The following is a 16,027-nucleotide window of genomic DNA, read 5'->3' on the forward strand; positions in this document are numbered from 1 at the left end:
TTTGCCATCATCAGTGCGAGGTTACTGGGTGACATAAAGCAGCTGAATCACCACATACTGGAATGTTTTACACAACTTTATACTTGTAGCTGTAATATGTCTTGAGTGTCACCTCAGTGCAAACACTAATGCATACAGGTTGGCTTATTCCTGCACCAAAACCATTAAAGGATTACTGATATTTCTGTGACATTTGACAACACCACCAGGTAAGTCTGAGGTAAAAATTTAAATTTACTTTGTCCCAGTCAAATTTTAAGTATACATCTCAGCTTGCCTTATTTCAATCAAGTAAACAAGCAGGCACCACCGGGAAGGTACAGATAAGCTTGAGAAACTCAGGTAAGCATTGCTGTGCAAGATCAAGATGAGTTTACCTTGACGTTTAGCACAGAAGTTGTAACTATTATTTCCCGAGGAAGGATAGTAAAACCTGCAACTGTTGTAAATCATTGCGTTATTGCTTCTGTTGATGGGTTATTAAACCTGTTTGCCAGTCACAGTCCGTAGGACTGTCCCATCATAGAGAAACATTATCAAACATAAAGCCACAGTCTGGTGAAGTGTTTTTTCCAACAATTTCAATGGCTAGGAAGCCCACACAAAGACATGTGTTGTATCTGGAAAATCAAATATGGTAATAAAGGTTTCCTATTCAATCCCTGGGCTTGTTCCAATTTTCCTAAAAATTGAGTGGGCAAAGGTACAGTCTGGGTTAAAAGGGCTTGGCTACTGGAATGGTCGGAGACACTGAACCAAGAAATAACTCAAGCAAGTCTCCAAAATACGTAATCATAGAATCCCTACAGTGCAGAAGGAGACCATTCGGCCCATTGAGTCTGCACTGACCACAATCCCACCCAGGCCCTATTCCCGTAACCCCTCATATTTACCCTGCTAATCCCCCTGACACTAGGGTCAATTTAGCATGGCCAATCAACCTAACCTGCACATCTTTGGACTGTGGGAGAAAACCGGAGCACCCGGAAGAAACCCACGCAGACACGGGGAGAATGTGCAAACTCCACACAGATAGTGACCCGAGGCTGGAATTGAACCCAGGTCCCTGGCGCTGTGAGGCAGCAGCGCTAACCACTGTGCCACCCATAAAAGAGGTAAATACGCATACCCTAAAAATTTCATAAAAGCACTCAAAACTGTTTTATTTAAAGTAACATTAATGAAAGTTCAAATGCAGGACAGTACGGGGTGGGTTAAAAGCCACAATGCAGGGCACAATGGGTCAAGGATCAGGACCAGGATAATACCAGGAGAGCCAGTTCATCATTGGGCAAGGATCAATTTTCACAGTGCTGGCAACAAGGGGAGGGATAAGTCCCAAAGAAATGACAGCACAAGGAAATGGTCAACAGTAGGGCAGAAGCCCACAGTAGAGGGAAACGTCAGAGAGGACCAAGGCCCAGACTGCAGGAGGGAAAGCATCTGGAGATTGGGCAAGTAAACTTTTAATTTTGTCAACATAAAAGTTTTATGTTTAATAATGTTTTTCTGTGATGGGTCAGTCCTACAGTCCTGTCCATAACCACTGTGGCCTCTGTCAGGACCGGAGTGGCCCAATCACTCAGTGACACGTGGTATTCCATCATCAAACAAAGGGATTGCTCTGAAGGAAATGCCACAGAGCAGGAGACAGAATAAAAGCAGATATCGTCTGGAATCAGTGCCCTACTTGCAGCAGTTATGGTTACAATGGCCGCAGTTGTACAGCTCTGAGGGCCGCAGCTTGTATACTTCAGCTTGAAATAACTCAGTTTTAGTAAAAATTTTACTTTTAATGATGTAGAGGTATGGTTACTAACCTGTAGAAGCATGTCACCAGGTTCAATTCTGCCATCGGCTGCCACTGCTCCCCCCTTCATTATTGACCCAATGTATATCCCACCATCACCCCGGTCATTGCTCTGACCCACGATACTGATCCCCAGGAAATTGTACTTCTCTGAAATGGAGGATGACAAGAAAATAGAATCAGATAAAACACAGGAACTGGATAGTGAGGCAGGTAATCACCAAGTGTCTAAGGAGGTCCCTAAACATTCATGCTGCATATCTCAAATGAGAAATTCAGAGAGCTTTCAGAGAGAATGATCCTGCATTCATCCTGTTCAGAGCAAATTCTATTTATTCACATTTATAAACCAAGCTGATCATTGGGTGCGTACTCTTAGATCTGGATCTTCTGCAGGATTTCTTAATCCAAATAAACATGGGGCAATTGAGGGGGTGCAACAGATTACATGTCTACTCTCAGGTTCTTAAATTAGTAGAACATGTTTTCCCATTTTTAATCAATAAGGATCAAAACCCTTCATTTGAATTAAAATTTTCATTAAAAGAGGACTTTTAAAAACTCAACTGTATTTGTTATTATACACATCACACTAACAATAGGTTTGTACAGTGCTCAATATACACCCCAACTTGACCCCAAAGGGCCAGGCTCCAACTAGGCCCCCAATAACCAAGACCCAACTCCGCCCCCATATTAGAGGGGTTTCGGAAAAACCTGGGACTAAAAGGACAAATAGATCAAGACAGACTAATTTAGAGTGAATATAGTATAGAAAAAGTACAAGGTATCTGGAGTTATAAAGGTAGAGTTTTCATAGAAACATATATAATCACAGTTAGAGAATTTAAACATGTATTTTTTTGAAAACATATTATATTCTGTATTAAAAGCATACACTTGGTTAATGACACTCTAGGGCATGATATGATACAGCTGAGCAAGAAGAACCACATTCATTGAAAACAATACAGCTACTGAATGAAGCAAAATTATCAGTGTGGGCTTTAGAAACTACAAGCTTCCCAGACAATAGAATGAATAGCACAATACAATTTGCCCGATAAGGGGTTGCTAAGTAGACAATGGGAAAATAACTTTTGAACTCTACGGACCTACGTATTGGGGTTGCTAGGAGACAGTGGGCAAGAACCTTTGGACTCTACGGGCCTATGTACTCTCATGCTGCCACAGAGTAGAATGTTATTGGCCAAGGTAAATGATTCATACTAAAATGATTGGCTCGCGTCCAGCTAGGATGATCAAGAGAGGCGGGCAAATGATTTTTGAAAAGTGCATAATTGTAATACTGATAACAATGCAATTTAGAATAGTTTGGGCTGCCCCAAATTGTTCCCCTATGTGCATGGACCAGGTCTAGATGAAGAAGTACGGCTTCAACCAGAATTACTTTCTGCGAGTCCTTTGTGCTTGGTCTCCCAAAAAGCTCCTACACCCCACTAAATAAGACCCAACTCTGTCCCCAATAAACAAGACCCAACTTGGTTTGCAAGTTTCACATTGGTTGGCTATACAGTAAGCTGATCACTTCTGATCCAAAGGTACAGCTGTGTAACCTGCAGCAGGCAGTGGATTGTTACCATTTTGTGGTGGATTACTGCAAGACGCAGCCCAAGACTGCCAAGGTGATGGAACCCAAGCTGGAGCTCCGCGCTGAGGTGGCCATCCTACTACCAGCAAGGATAGAGATTAAATTAGTGGCTTTTTCCCAATGTTAATGAGTGAGTTGCTCCAGCGACCCACCTGCCTCTTTAGCTTATCCCATTGGCTGTACTTCCCTGCGTAATAAACATACCCGACATACTCAGAATTAAATTTCTTTTGAGGGGGGTGGTTGTAGAGGGTTGTTTTTCAAACTGGAGGCCTGTGACCAGCGGTGTGCCTCAGGGATCAGTGCTGGGTCCACTGCTTTTTGTTATTCATATTAATGATTTGGATGAGAATACAGGGGGCATGGTTAGTAAGTTTTCAGATGACACCAAGATTGGTGGCATTGTGGACAGTGCAGAAGGTTATCTAGGATTGCAACGGAATCTTGATCAATTGGGTCAGTGGGCTGAAGAATGGCAGATGGAGTTTAATTTAGATAAATGCGAGGTGATACATTTTGGTAGATCAAACCAGGGCAGAACTTACTCAGTTAATGGTAGGGTGTTGGGGAGAGTTATAGAACAAAGAAATCTAGGGGTACAGGTTCATAGCTCCTTGAAAGTGGAGACACAGGTGGACTGGGTGGTGAAGAAGGCATTTGGCATGCTTGGTTTCATTGGTCAGAACTTTGAATACAGGAGTTGGGATGTCTTGTTGAAGTTGTACAAGACATTAGTAAGGCCACACTTGGAATACTGTGTACAGTATTATTAAATTAGAAAGAGTGCAGAAATGATTTACTGGGATGCTATCGGGCCTCGATGGTTTGAGTTATAAGTAGAGGCTGGATAGACTGGGACTATTTTTCCCTGGAGGGTAGGAGGCTTCGGGGTGATCTTACAGAGGTCTATAAAAATAATGAAGGGCATAGATAAGGCAGATAGTCAACATCTTTTCCCAAAGGTAAGGGAGTCTAAAACTAGAAGGTGCAGGATTAAGTTGAGAGGGGAGAGATACAAAAGGATCTAGGGGGGCAATTTTTTCACACACAGGGTGGTGGGTGTCTGGAGTGAGCTGCCAGCGGGAGTAGTAGAGGCGGGTACAACTTTGCCTTTTAAGAAGCATTTAGACAGTTATATGGTTAGGATTGGTATAGAGGGGCATGGGCCAAACGCAGGCAACTTGGACTAGCTTAATGGTTAAAAACTGGGTGGCATGGACAAGCTGGACCGAAGGGCCAGTTTCCATGCTATAAACTTCTATGACTCGCCCCCAGTAAACATTAGAATGTTGCTGTTCTCAATAAGCAATAAACCTCATTCTGTCATTAATAATTATTATTCTCAAACTGTTATTTACATACACATTCCCTGCTCTCATCCTCATCAGCCTACAGACACCATCACACTACCATTAACACACTGAAATTTTGTCTTTGCCTAGGTATAGTTAAAGAACAGGAGTCACTCACCCATGTTGAGTGTCACAGTGATAATATTGAGGGACATGGTGGAATCTGTGATGCTGCTCAATGACGAAGACTGTGAAACAAAACGTTTGTTTGGTTGTTTAACAGAAATGACACAAATAAAACTTTGATTCCTTTGTTCACTTGAGATATTTCTAATGGGCGACAGAAATAAACCAACCATTATATATTTACAACTTTTATCCTCACTGCTATTTATTTATAAAACTGGTATTTTTCGTTGCAACAAGTCACCTGATCACAGTTGCCCCTCTGGGAGCCATTCCCAGGAGTTTCAAGGAGAAAATAATTATTTTTTCAGTTTTTGAAATGTCACACCTTGTTATGCCTGGCGAGGTACCAACAGACTTCCATCACGCCTGGAACTGTTCAGACCAATTTTCAAGGGACCTACAGGGATATCATTTGTATTTGATAAGCTAACCTTTCTAGTGGAGTCAATGGGTCTGCTGAAATAATGGTTTCCCAAATACCATACCCTCAACTTAGATGGCATCCCTTTCAATAATTAATGCCGAAGATATTATTAGTTCTGAAACCAAAGCCAATTCTCGATACTGGATAAACATCCCCTTTGAAGTCATTATGGCGAAGAAAGGTCACATGACCCAAACTTCCAGTCTTTTGGAGTTTAATATTACATCTCTGGTTTCACAGGCAGATTGCTTTTTAATATCATCTGGACAGAACTCTAGCAGCTAGGCTTGGATAACCTGTCTCAACTCCTCAAAACCCGTTTGATTTTAAAAATCTCTGATCGATGCTTGCCATGTTGTCTAAACACAGAAATGCCCCTAGTGTAGCAGCATAGTCTATTTCAAGGATTTTTGTATCATTTAACCAGTTAGAAACACATTGGAATGGAACCCCACAAAGGAAAAACCCTCTGGACTCTGACCTCTGGAACTCACATGAACTCATATTAATTTTTCTGTGGTCTTTACTGTAAAACTCTTTCTCTTGATCCCCCATTAACTGTGCGAGTACACAGTGAGAAATGCCAAACTTCCTGAGTTAACCCGAGTGATCCGTGGGTATAATCGGATCACTAAAACACCAAACACCACCACCTGTTCTTTTAAAATCTAATTCAAAACACCTTCTGTTTACAGATAGGTGGTAAGAGGAAATCAGCGCAATTTGAATAGTCCCTCTCATGTCCGTAACACATTTATACGGTGGATTCCACGTCAGGATGTCCCAAAGTGCTTTACAGCAAAGTATTTTTAAAGTGATGTGACAGTAATATGAAGCGAGACAGCCAACTTGTGCATGACAACTCCCACAGGGAGTAATGTGATAAATGAACATAGATCTCTCTTATAATGTTAGCTGAAGGATAAACATTGGCCAGGGTTATCAGGGGGGAAAGAGATAGGTGGGTTGGGGGAGACAGTGAGGAGGTGGGTTTGAGGGTACGGCGAGGTGGTGAGGTTTGAGGGTATGGCGAGGTGGAGAGGTTTGAGGGTACGGCGAGGAGGTGGGGGTTGAGGTTCCAGTGAGGAGATAGGGTTGTTCTCTTACAAAGGGGATATTTCTGACCTCTTGCATATCAGATTTCCTTTGGGGACAATATAGTAAATTAACTTGACATTTATATGAAACACTGTCAATCACCCCCAGTCCTTTAGCTATTCAGCTAAACTCTCAGCTCAGAGACTTCCTCCTTAATTCTCTCTGCTTTTCCATCCCTCGTTATCAAAGATGCTCCTTAAAACCTATTGCTTTTACAATTTTTTGATATCCTGTGGCTTGGTGTCAATTTTTGTTTTGGCAAAGTTTCTGTGAAGAATCTTGAGATGGTTCATTATTTTAATGATGTTATATATATGCAAGTTGTTGTTGATAGTGGTCTTTTTCCTATACTTAAAGATTGAGGACTTAGATTGAGCCTCATGCTCAGTCTAAGTCGCATTCTGCTCTCCAAGGCCCTGGATGTCAGTGTTAGCCAGCTCAGCAGGAAAATTCTACTTACAAGAAGGGGCCACATTGATTAGCACTGCTGCCTCACAGCGCCAGAGACCCGGATTCTATTCCAGCCTCGGGTGACTGTGCGGAATTTGCGTGTTATCCCTGTGTCTGCGTGGGTTTCTTCCGGGTGCTCCAGTTTCCCCCCACAGCCCAAAGATGTGTAGGTTAGGTGGATTGGCTATGCTAAATGTGTGCGGTTACGGAATAGGTCTGAGGGGAGGGCCGAAGTGGGATGCTCTTTCAGAGTCAGTGCAGACTTGATGGGCCAAGTGGCCTCTTTCTGCACTGCAGTAATTTTTATTCCGATCCTTGGACAAATTTATCTTCTTTATGACCTTGTTAGCACCTTTTGAATGGTAAGGGGCAATAAAAAACAGGAAATAAATGATTGAATTTGTCACCACGCCGGTACATTTGTCCATTTTGGGCTGTCAGCAGCTTCCTGATTCCCATCCTCCCTCTTTTGTGATGAGTGTTATTTCAAATCTTACCCGATCCATCTGTCTCATTCGATGCCTCCGCCTCCTACGTTTGTGTCTTCTCATGAGTCGAGAGGAAGCGCTCTGCTCCACCGAGCTACTTAACCTGAGGAATCATAGAAAGTCCAGTCAGTAATCTGCACATGACAGAGTATCAGCCCCAGAACACTGAGCATTACATTTCCTACTCTTGTAAGGACTGCAACCCATTTCCAGAATGCTATCAGTATCATATGCTCCACTCTGCATAGGACCAGGTTTCAGGTCCAGGCTAGTATCAGCATCACACTCCACACTTTGCACAGGGCCAGGACTCAGACTCAGACCAGTACCAGTGGTTTCAGTTCCACCTAACTCCAACATTATGTGTTGGTTCAGAGCGCTTCTCATTAAAGGTGTCCAATTGTTTCTTTTCTTGGTTCACCAGCTGTTCTAGAATTACAGTTGTATAAAATAATAATCACTAATGCTGGGGCCACAAAACAGGTCCGTGCGATATCTCATCAAGAGGCCAATTACCATTTTGTGAAATAAGTCATCAACTTGAAACGTTAACGGTTTCTCTCTCTATTGTGGCTGCCTGACCTACTGAGTATTTGCTGTTTTTAGTTCTGGTATTAACTGTGTTTCAGCCAGGAGACAGTGAGATAGGAACAGCAACACACAGATTATGAGTCACTGATTAGGCCTCAGCCAAAGTAATGTGACCAATTTTAGTTATTACACTTTGGGAAGGATGTCAAGGCCTTGAAGAGGGTGCAGAGAGGATTTACTAGAATGGTCCCAGTGCTGGAGATTAACAATAATGTGGACAGACCAGAGAAGCTGAGATTATTCTCTTTTGACCAAAAGCAAGAAATTGATAATGAATCTTTATAAAATATTGGTTTAGCCTAAACAAGAGCATTGCTTCCAGTTCTGGGCACTATGTTCAAGAAGGATGTGAAAGCGTAAGAGAGGGTGCAGAAAAGATTTACAAGAATGGTTCCAGGGATAAGGGACTTCAGCTATGTAGATAGCTGGGAGAAGCTGGAGTTGTTTTAATTGGAGAAAAGGCGGCCCAGAGGCGATTTGATAGAGGTGCTCAAAATCATGAAGGATCTGGATAGAGTAGATAGAAAGAAAACACTCCCATTGGTGAGAGGGTTGATATCCAGAGGACACAGATTGAAGGTGATTGGTAAAAGAATCAATGGCGGCAGGAGGAAAAGCCTTCATTAGGCAATGAGTTGTTGGGATTTGGAATACATTGTCTGAGAGTCTGGTGGAAGCAGATTCAACCATGGCTTTCAATGGGGAATTGTATAAACACCAGGAAATAAATATTTCCAGGACTCAGGGAAAGAGCAGAGGAGTGGGACTCGCAGAGATTTGGCACAGACGTGACAGGCTGAAGTGCCTCCTTCTGGACTGTAACCATTCAATGATTCTACATGGTTCAACACAGCAAAGATGATGGAAAGATTTGATAGATACATTCAAACAAAAGGTTTGGACAAAGTAAATAAGGAGAAACTGGTGGGGAAAGATGATAACAAGAGGACTAGGACAATCAGCAAAAGAAGAGGGGGGAAAAGAGGATAATTTTTATGAGTTGTTATGGCCTGGAATGCACTATCTTAAAGGGTGATGGAGGAAGATTGAGTTGTAACTATCAAAAGATATTCTACAAATATCTAAAGGGGAAACATTTACTGGACTATGGGGAAAAGGCAGGAGGGTGGGAAGAATTGGATAGTTCTGTCAGGGAGTTGGCATGGTTAAGATGGGCTATGATGTGGAGATGCCGGCGTTGGACTGGGGTAAGCACAGTAAGAAGTCTCACAACACCAGGTTAAAGTCCAACAGGTTTATTTGGTAGCAAAATTTGGTATTTGCTACCAAATAAACCTGTTGGATTTTAACCTGGTGTTGTGAGACTTCTTACTAAGATGGGCTAAACAGCCTCCTTACATCTTGTATTATTTGAAGTTATAGAACAGAACCAGTAAGACACAGGCTCCAAGCCCAGCCTCAATTGTACACTTTCAACATAAAACAATTCTTTCACTGACTGCTTTTGAAAAGCTATCTCAGCGTTAAACTCAAACACATATTTTTTTCAATTTCTGCTGTGTAAAGGTCTAGGTTTGAGTAATCAAAGTTTTACTTCGTCCAAATCAGCTGCATAGCTAAAGCCAATTAAGCAAAAATAAAATTGAGGATTTAAACCAACTTGACAGCGATATGGGAACCAGGTGATAATGTCAAAAAGAAATACCAAGGTGCACAAAATACTGGGAGAGATAGCACTAGAACAAAGATAGTAAGGTAATAGGTGGAGTAAGAATAAGGAAAAAGTAATAAAGTATAAATCAGCGTCCATATGCATGTATTTGAATGCAGGATGTGGTAAATACGATTGGTGAGTAACAGGTGCAGACGTCTAGGTGGAAGCATGAGGCTGTGGGTACCGAGATCTGGCTCGAAGGAGGGCAGGAAAGAAAGTAAAGAGGAGGGGTGATGGCATTGATTAAGGAGAGCAATGCAGTGCTGGAGGAAGAGGGGTCCCAGAGAGATCAAGGACCAAATTTATTTGGCTCGAGGTAAGAAACAAAAAGGTGCAATTATGTGGCCACCAACTAGTGGGAAAGATCAAGAACAACAAATTTGCAAGGACATTACAGAGGTGCAAAAATTATAGAGTATAATGGGAAACTGTAATTATCCAAATATGGACTGGGACAGGAACAGTGTAGATGGCAGAGAAAGGCAAGCTTTCCTAATGTGCGTTTAGGGACATTTTTACAGCAGAATGTTTCCAGGCTAATGAGAAAGGAGGCACTTCTAGACCTGGTTCTTTGGAATTAAGTGGGTCAAGTGGATCAAGTGTCCATTGATCCAGTGATCATTGTATCATAAGGTTTAGGCCAACAATGGAAAAGGACAATCTAGAGCAAGAATGATTAACTGGAGGAAAGCCAACAGTAAACTCAACACAGGTAAAAGCGGACCTGGACTAAATGAATTGGAGTCAACAGTTGGCCGGTAAAACAATGGGCCACCTTCAAAGATGAGATAGTTTGGACATAGACAAGGTATATTCCTTTGAAAGGGAAAGGTAGAACAAACAAAGCAGAGCTCCATAGATAAATAGATAGAAATTAATATATAGAAGAAAAACTGTGCTTATGACAGATGTCAGGTAAAAATACAACTGAGAATCAGGCTGAATACAGAAGATTCAGGGGGAGGTGAAAAAACAAATAAGAGAGGCAAAGAGGGAGTATGAAAAGAGACTGGCAACCAACTTAAAAGGAAATCTCAAAGTCTTCAATAGGCATTTAAATAGTAAAGGGTGGTAAAATGAGAAGGGCCGATTAGGGACCAAAAGGAGGATTCAGGCATGTAGCTGATATATTAAATTAATACTTTGCAATCTGTTTTTTACCAAGGATATGTTAGCCAGGCCAGGGTTTAAAATTGATATGGAGGTGCAATTGGATTGGCTGCCAGTGTTTAAAGTTGGTAAGGAATCAGGAACGGAGGAGACGCATCAAAGGATAATGAGGGAGGTGAGTGTGGAAATTGCAGAGGCACTGGTCATAATCTTTCAGTCTTTCTTAGAAAGGGAAAGGTAGAGCAAACTCGGGGGTTGTGCCAGAAGAATGGAGAATTGCAAACATTGTACCCCTGTTCAAAAAAGGGTGTAAAGATAAATACAGGCCAGTCAGTTTAAATTTGGTGGCAGGGAAACTTCCAGAAATAAGCTGGGACAAAACTAATAATCGTGTAGACAAACGTGAGCTAATTAAGGAAAGCCAACAGGGATTCTTAAGGGAAACTGATGTTTAGCTAACTTGTTCGAGATTTTTGGAGAGAGTGTTGAAGAAGACAATGCAGCTGAGATGCACATGGATTTCCAAAAAGCATTTGATACAGTGCCACACAATGTAGACTTACGAGCAAGGTAATCACTCACAGAATAAAAGGGACAGCAATAGGAATACAGAATTGGCTGAGTGACATTAGACATTGTTTTTCCTGATTTATATTTATGACCCAGGCCTTGGTGTATAGGGCACAATTTCAAAATTTGCAGAAGATGCAAAACTTGGAAACATAGTGAACTGTAAGGAAAATAGTATAGAACTTCAAGGAGACATGTTGGGGGAATGGACGGACAGGTGCCAGATGAAGATCAATGTGGAAAAATGTGAAATGACTCAATTTGGCAGGAAGAACATGGAGACAATATAAAGTCTAGGGTACAATTCTAAAAAGGATGCAGGAGCAGAAGGACCTGGTTCTTTATGTGCATAAAGACAGCTTGAGAGAGCAATAAATAATGTATACAGTATCCTAGGTTTTATTAATAGGAGTATAGAGTAGAAGAGCAAGGAGATTATGTTGAACTTTTATAAGACACTAGTTTAACCTTGACTGGAGGATTGCATTCAGTTCTGGGTGTTACACTTTAGGAAGGATGTGAAGTCATTGGAGTGCAGAAAGGATTCACGAGAATGGTTCCAGAGACAAGGAATTTTAATTTTGAAACTAGATTGGAGAAGTTATGACTGTTTTCCTTTGGGAAAAGAAAGCTGAGAGGAGATTGGATAGAATCATTCATGATCATGGGAAGTCTGGACAGAATAGATATGGAGAAACCTTTCTCAATCCCAAAAGGAACAAGAACGAGAGGGCAAAATTGGCAAAAGAAGCAAAAGCAATATGAGAAAAAACACATTCATGCAGTGTGTGGTTAAGGTCAGGAATGCACTGCCTAGGAATGTGGAGGAGACAGGTTCAATCAAAGCATTTTAAAGGAAATTAGATAGTCACCTGAAAAGGAAAAATATGCAAAGCTATAGGGAGAAGGCAGGAGAATGGCACGAAGGAAATTGCTCATTCGGAGAGCCAGAGCAGACACGATGGATCAAATGGCCTCCTTTGCATTGTAACAATTTTGTGATTCCGAAAAATAACAAGATACCACTTTCAAAATCATGAGAATCAGCCTTGAGTGGTGAATGAGTGATTGGATTGAGCAGGTAGCCAGAGCAGTCTTACCTGCCCAGCATTCATGTTTCTTCCTTATAGCATTGAATAGTCACACCCTCCTTTCCGGTGGTTCAGTTGGAAAAGTCCTTGTGAACAACATCAGAAACATACAGGATCTACCTTGCTCTGTGCTGATTGCAGCAGCAATTGGTCTCAGTGCCGCAGCTAGAGAGGAAAAACCAGCCAGGGCTCTTGCACATGACGGCTACCCAGTGACTTTCGCTGCAGAGTGCAAGAGTGTGGACAACGGGAGATAGGATTGGCTTTGACTGTAATTGCACTGCAATTAAATAATCAACTAACATCCACCATCTCAGTCATCACTTGGATAAGGTGCTGCAGCTGGGCAACTGTTCTCCTGCAACCAAATCCTGACAAAGAAACCGTGCCTTCAGGAGAGGAGTGGAGCTGAACCCCAGTGACAGTCAGCACCTTCAGGAGAGATGGGGAACTGAACCCCGGTGAGAGTCAGCATCTTCAGGAGAGATGGGGAACTGAACCCCGGTGAGAGTCAGCATCTTCAGGAGAGATGGGGAACTGAACCGCAGTGAGAGTCAGCATCTTCAGATGAGGGTAGCTAAAAGAAGAAGCTGAATTTCAGGCTTTTGGGGTATAGGCAGGGGAGTGGCACGAGGTGAATTGCTCCTTTAGATGTGACAGCACAAACATCGCAGACTGAACATCTTCCTTAAATTGTGATTAGTTTATCTGATTCTATAAAGTTAACATATAAAATAAAATGCAAAACTGCAGTGAAGTGGACAGATTATGCACACCCCCTCACACCCCATTCTAACAACCACTTCATATTGTAAAACCATACCGTTGACCTGAATAAGTTTAACAGAATTCTCCTGGGTGATTGTAAATTTGTGTTTGAAAAACTTCAATTTCTAAATAGCCTCATCATCCTCAGGACATACAATTCGCTTCACAGTCAACAAATTACTTTTCAAGTGTAGTTATAGCAAGTTTCCACAAACAGAAAGGTGAGAAATGCCCGGTTAATCAGTTTCTGGTGGTGTTAGTTGAGGCATTAGTCCCTGCTCTTCATCCAATGGTAACACAAGTGTTTCAGCGTCCACCTCAGTTTAATGTCTCATGGAAAGACAATGCAGCATTCCTCAGCACTGGCCTGGAATGTCAGTGCAGATTAATAGTTCAAGCCCTGTGGTAGGGTTCAGATTCTCAATCATTTGATTCAGAGGTGAGAATCATAGCAAGAGAGATGAGGGTGGCACTAGGGGAGGAGTGACTCCCTTCCAGACTCTGCTCAGATACTGCACAGTGTGTGGTGAGAGGATGTTTTAATAAAGCTTCCTTTCTTGTCACATCAACTTGCATGAATCACATTTTTCAGCTTCTACTTTAACAAGCTTGCCACTTGGTTTGTAGGATCAGCTCAGATTACTGCCAGGAGCACCAGAAGCAAGATTAATGAGTAGAGGGGCAGCGAATGAACATTTTCAGTTTGAGGCTTCAATTTTTGGATCTATGTCAGTCCAGGCAGCAAGGTTTATGACGTCTCACTCGAGCAACTGAAGCAATAAACAGATAGGTCAATTAATCACCATCCAAAGGGCCTCACTCCAAATTAGCGTGTTTTCTATGGTGAAGTGAAGGTGAGCTCTGAGGAGACTGTTCGCCATTGTCCCTTTCCTCGGACAACCGCCAGCTGGGTTAAAAGGAATTACAGCAAAGTTTGTGTTCCACTGCCAGTAATCAGTGTGACTTACTGAACACCTCTCCCCTCCTTTACAGTGTTTGCCTCAGTTATTAAAACACCAGAACTGTTTGGTGTGGTACTGAGCCAGGGAAAAGGAGCAGGACTTTCACTGAAACGATACAGAGAAAGTGGTCATAGAAATGAGGTGAGGCAAGTGAAATTGGGGCTCTTTTCATCGGAGCAGAGGAGGTAGAGAAGAAACTGGGAAAGGTCATCAAGATTATAGTAGGTTTTTGTAAAATTAATCAAGAATGATTGTTTCTACTGGTCAGTGAGTCAGGATACAGTCATCACCCCTAGAATCAAGAGCAAGGATGGGGAAATCTTTACACAAAGGGTTGTTGAGACAATGGGTGCTTGATCAAAAACAGTGAAAGAGGCAATTCTATTTAAAAAGTTCAATTTAAAGGGCATGGTGAATGGATATCTCATTCAGAGAGCCAGCACAGGGTTGAAGGGCAGTATAAAAAAAGTTTATTTATTAGTGTCATAGGTAAGGCTTACATTAACACTGCAATGAAGTTACTGTGAAATGAAAGGAAAGGGTGGTGGAATCTGATGAAGTGGATAGTTTGCTCTGAGCCAGTTTGGGGTGATGGACAGAACAACCTCTTACTGCACTGTAAAGTTCTATGAGCCATGAAACCAGCATGGATCCAGTTTCAATCCCAGCCCAATGCAGTCAGTGTCCCAGAGCATGTAAAGAGAAAAATAAATCAGCCAAGTTGTCCATCCTGACTCACTGGAATCCTCCTATGGGCAGGATCAGGCTTGCTGTTCTGGTCCTGGACCTGATTATCCTGATCCTCAGTATCTGCATTCACACACAATGAATGGCAGGTGGGGGTAGGACCTTATTCCTTAAAGGGGGGGGAAGGGAGCACAGACAACAGGCAATTTAATTGCCTTTACCCGTAAAGTCAAGTCAGTCTCCCACAGCAGGCCAAGATAGGGTGTCCCCAACTTTTCGGTCAGTGATGGAGCCACTGTCATCCTTTAAAATCCAAGCCCCAATTTGAGTGAACACCTTCAGGAGAAGGGGAGTAAATTGAATAAAGCAAAAGAATGGAGAGATAAAAGAATTAATTCAACGTAACCAGGGAGTAGCTGACAGGAAGTGACCCAGTATCCTAGTAAGTATAAAGGGGCTCAGTACACTATACCACAAAAGACACCCAAGTCAAGTTTTAATGGTTGAAAGTGGAATATTGGTTGATCCAGCCATTACTTGGGTCAGCTTTCATTGTCCCATGGTAACCAGTCAAAGATCTCTCTGCATATGATTTAGATTCTCTCTGTCAATAGCAAGATGTTTTTACAACACCAATGATACAATTATATACCGCCTTTACCATAGCAAAATGCCCAAGGCACTATACCAAAGTATACGAAAAAAAGAAAATTGAAGCTTGGTCAGACATTTGGGTTTAAAAAGAATCTAAAAGAGGCGAGTTAGGTGGAAGGGTTTAAGGTGGGGCTAGCGAGATGATGAAGGCACAGATACCAATGATGGGGTGAGGGAAAGAGCTACACAGGAGGCCAGAATAAATGGGGAGGAGGTTACAAAGGTAGAATAGGATGAGACAAAGAAAAGATTTAATCCAAAAATGGAAGTTTTAAATTGGAGATTTTGGGGGCCAAGGAGCCAGTGTAGCTGAGTAAGCCCAGAGGTGATGAATGAGTGGGATTTGGTGCAGGGTGGGATACTGACAACAAGAATTTTAAACAAGTCAATCTTATGGAAGGTGGTGGGTGGAAGCTTGGAATGATGGAAGAGTTGAGTCTGGAGATGACAAACTCACAGATAAGGGTTCTGACAGCAGAGAGGCTGGGATGGGAATGGAGATGGATGACATTACAGAGATGCAATAAGTTATTGCGATGGAGAGGATATGGTGACA

The 16,027-nt window shown here is 42.1% G+C and overlaps 1 protein-coding gene across 2 annotated transcripts in view; it reads right to left on the reverse strand.

Moving 5' to 3' along the window:
* The window catches only part of LOC144509888 (segment polarity protein dishevelled homolog DVL-1-like), a 135,118-nt gene that overhangs the window by 13,077 nt on the left and 106,014 nt on the right, over positions 1 to 16,027 (reverse strand). For both annotated transcript variants that reach the window (XM_078238835.1, XM_078238836.1), the window contains exons 6-8: positions 7,373 to 7,466; positions 4,893 to 4,962; positions 1,821 to 1,960 (exon numbers count right to left, since the gene is read on the reverse strand). In XM_078238835.1, coding sequence (XP_078094961.1) covers positions 1,821 to 1,960; positions 4,893 to 4,962; positions 7,373 to 7,466 — 304 coding nt within the window. The remainder of the gene's footprint in view (positions 1 to 1,820; positions 1,961 to 4,892; positions 4,963 to 7,372; positions 7,467 to 16,027) is intronic.

Source organism: Mustelus asterias, chromosome 22 (genome assembly GCF_964213995.1).
Source record: "Mustelus asterias chromosome 22, sMusAst1.hap1.1, whole genome shotgun sequence".
Classification (NCBI taxonomy): domain Eukaryota; kingdom Metazoa; phylum Chordata; class Chondrichthyes; order Carcharhiniformes; family Triakidae; genus Mustelus; species Mustelus asterias.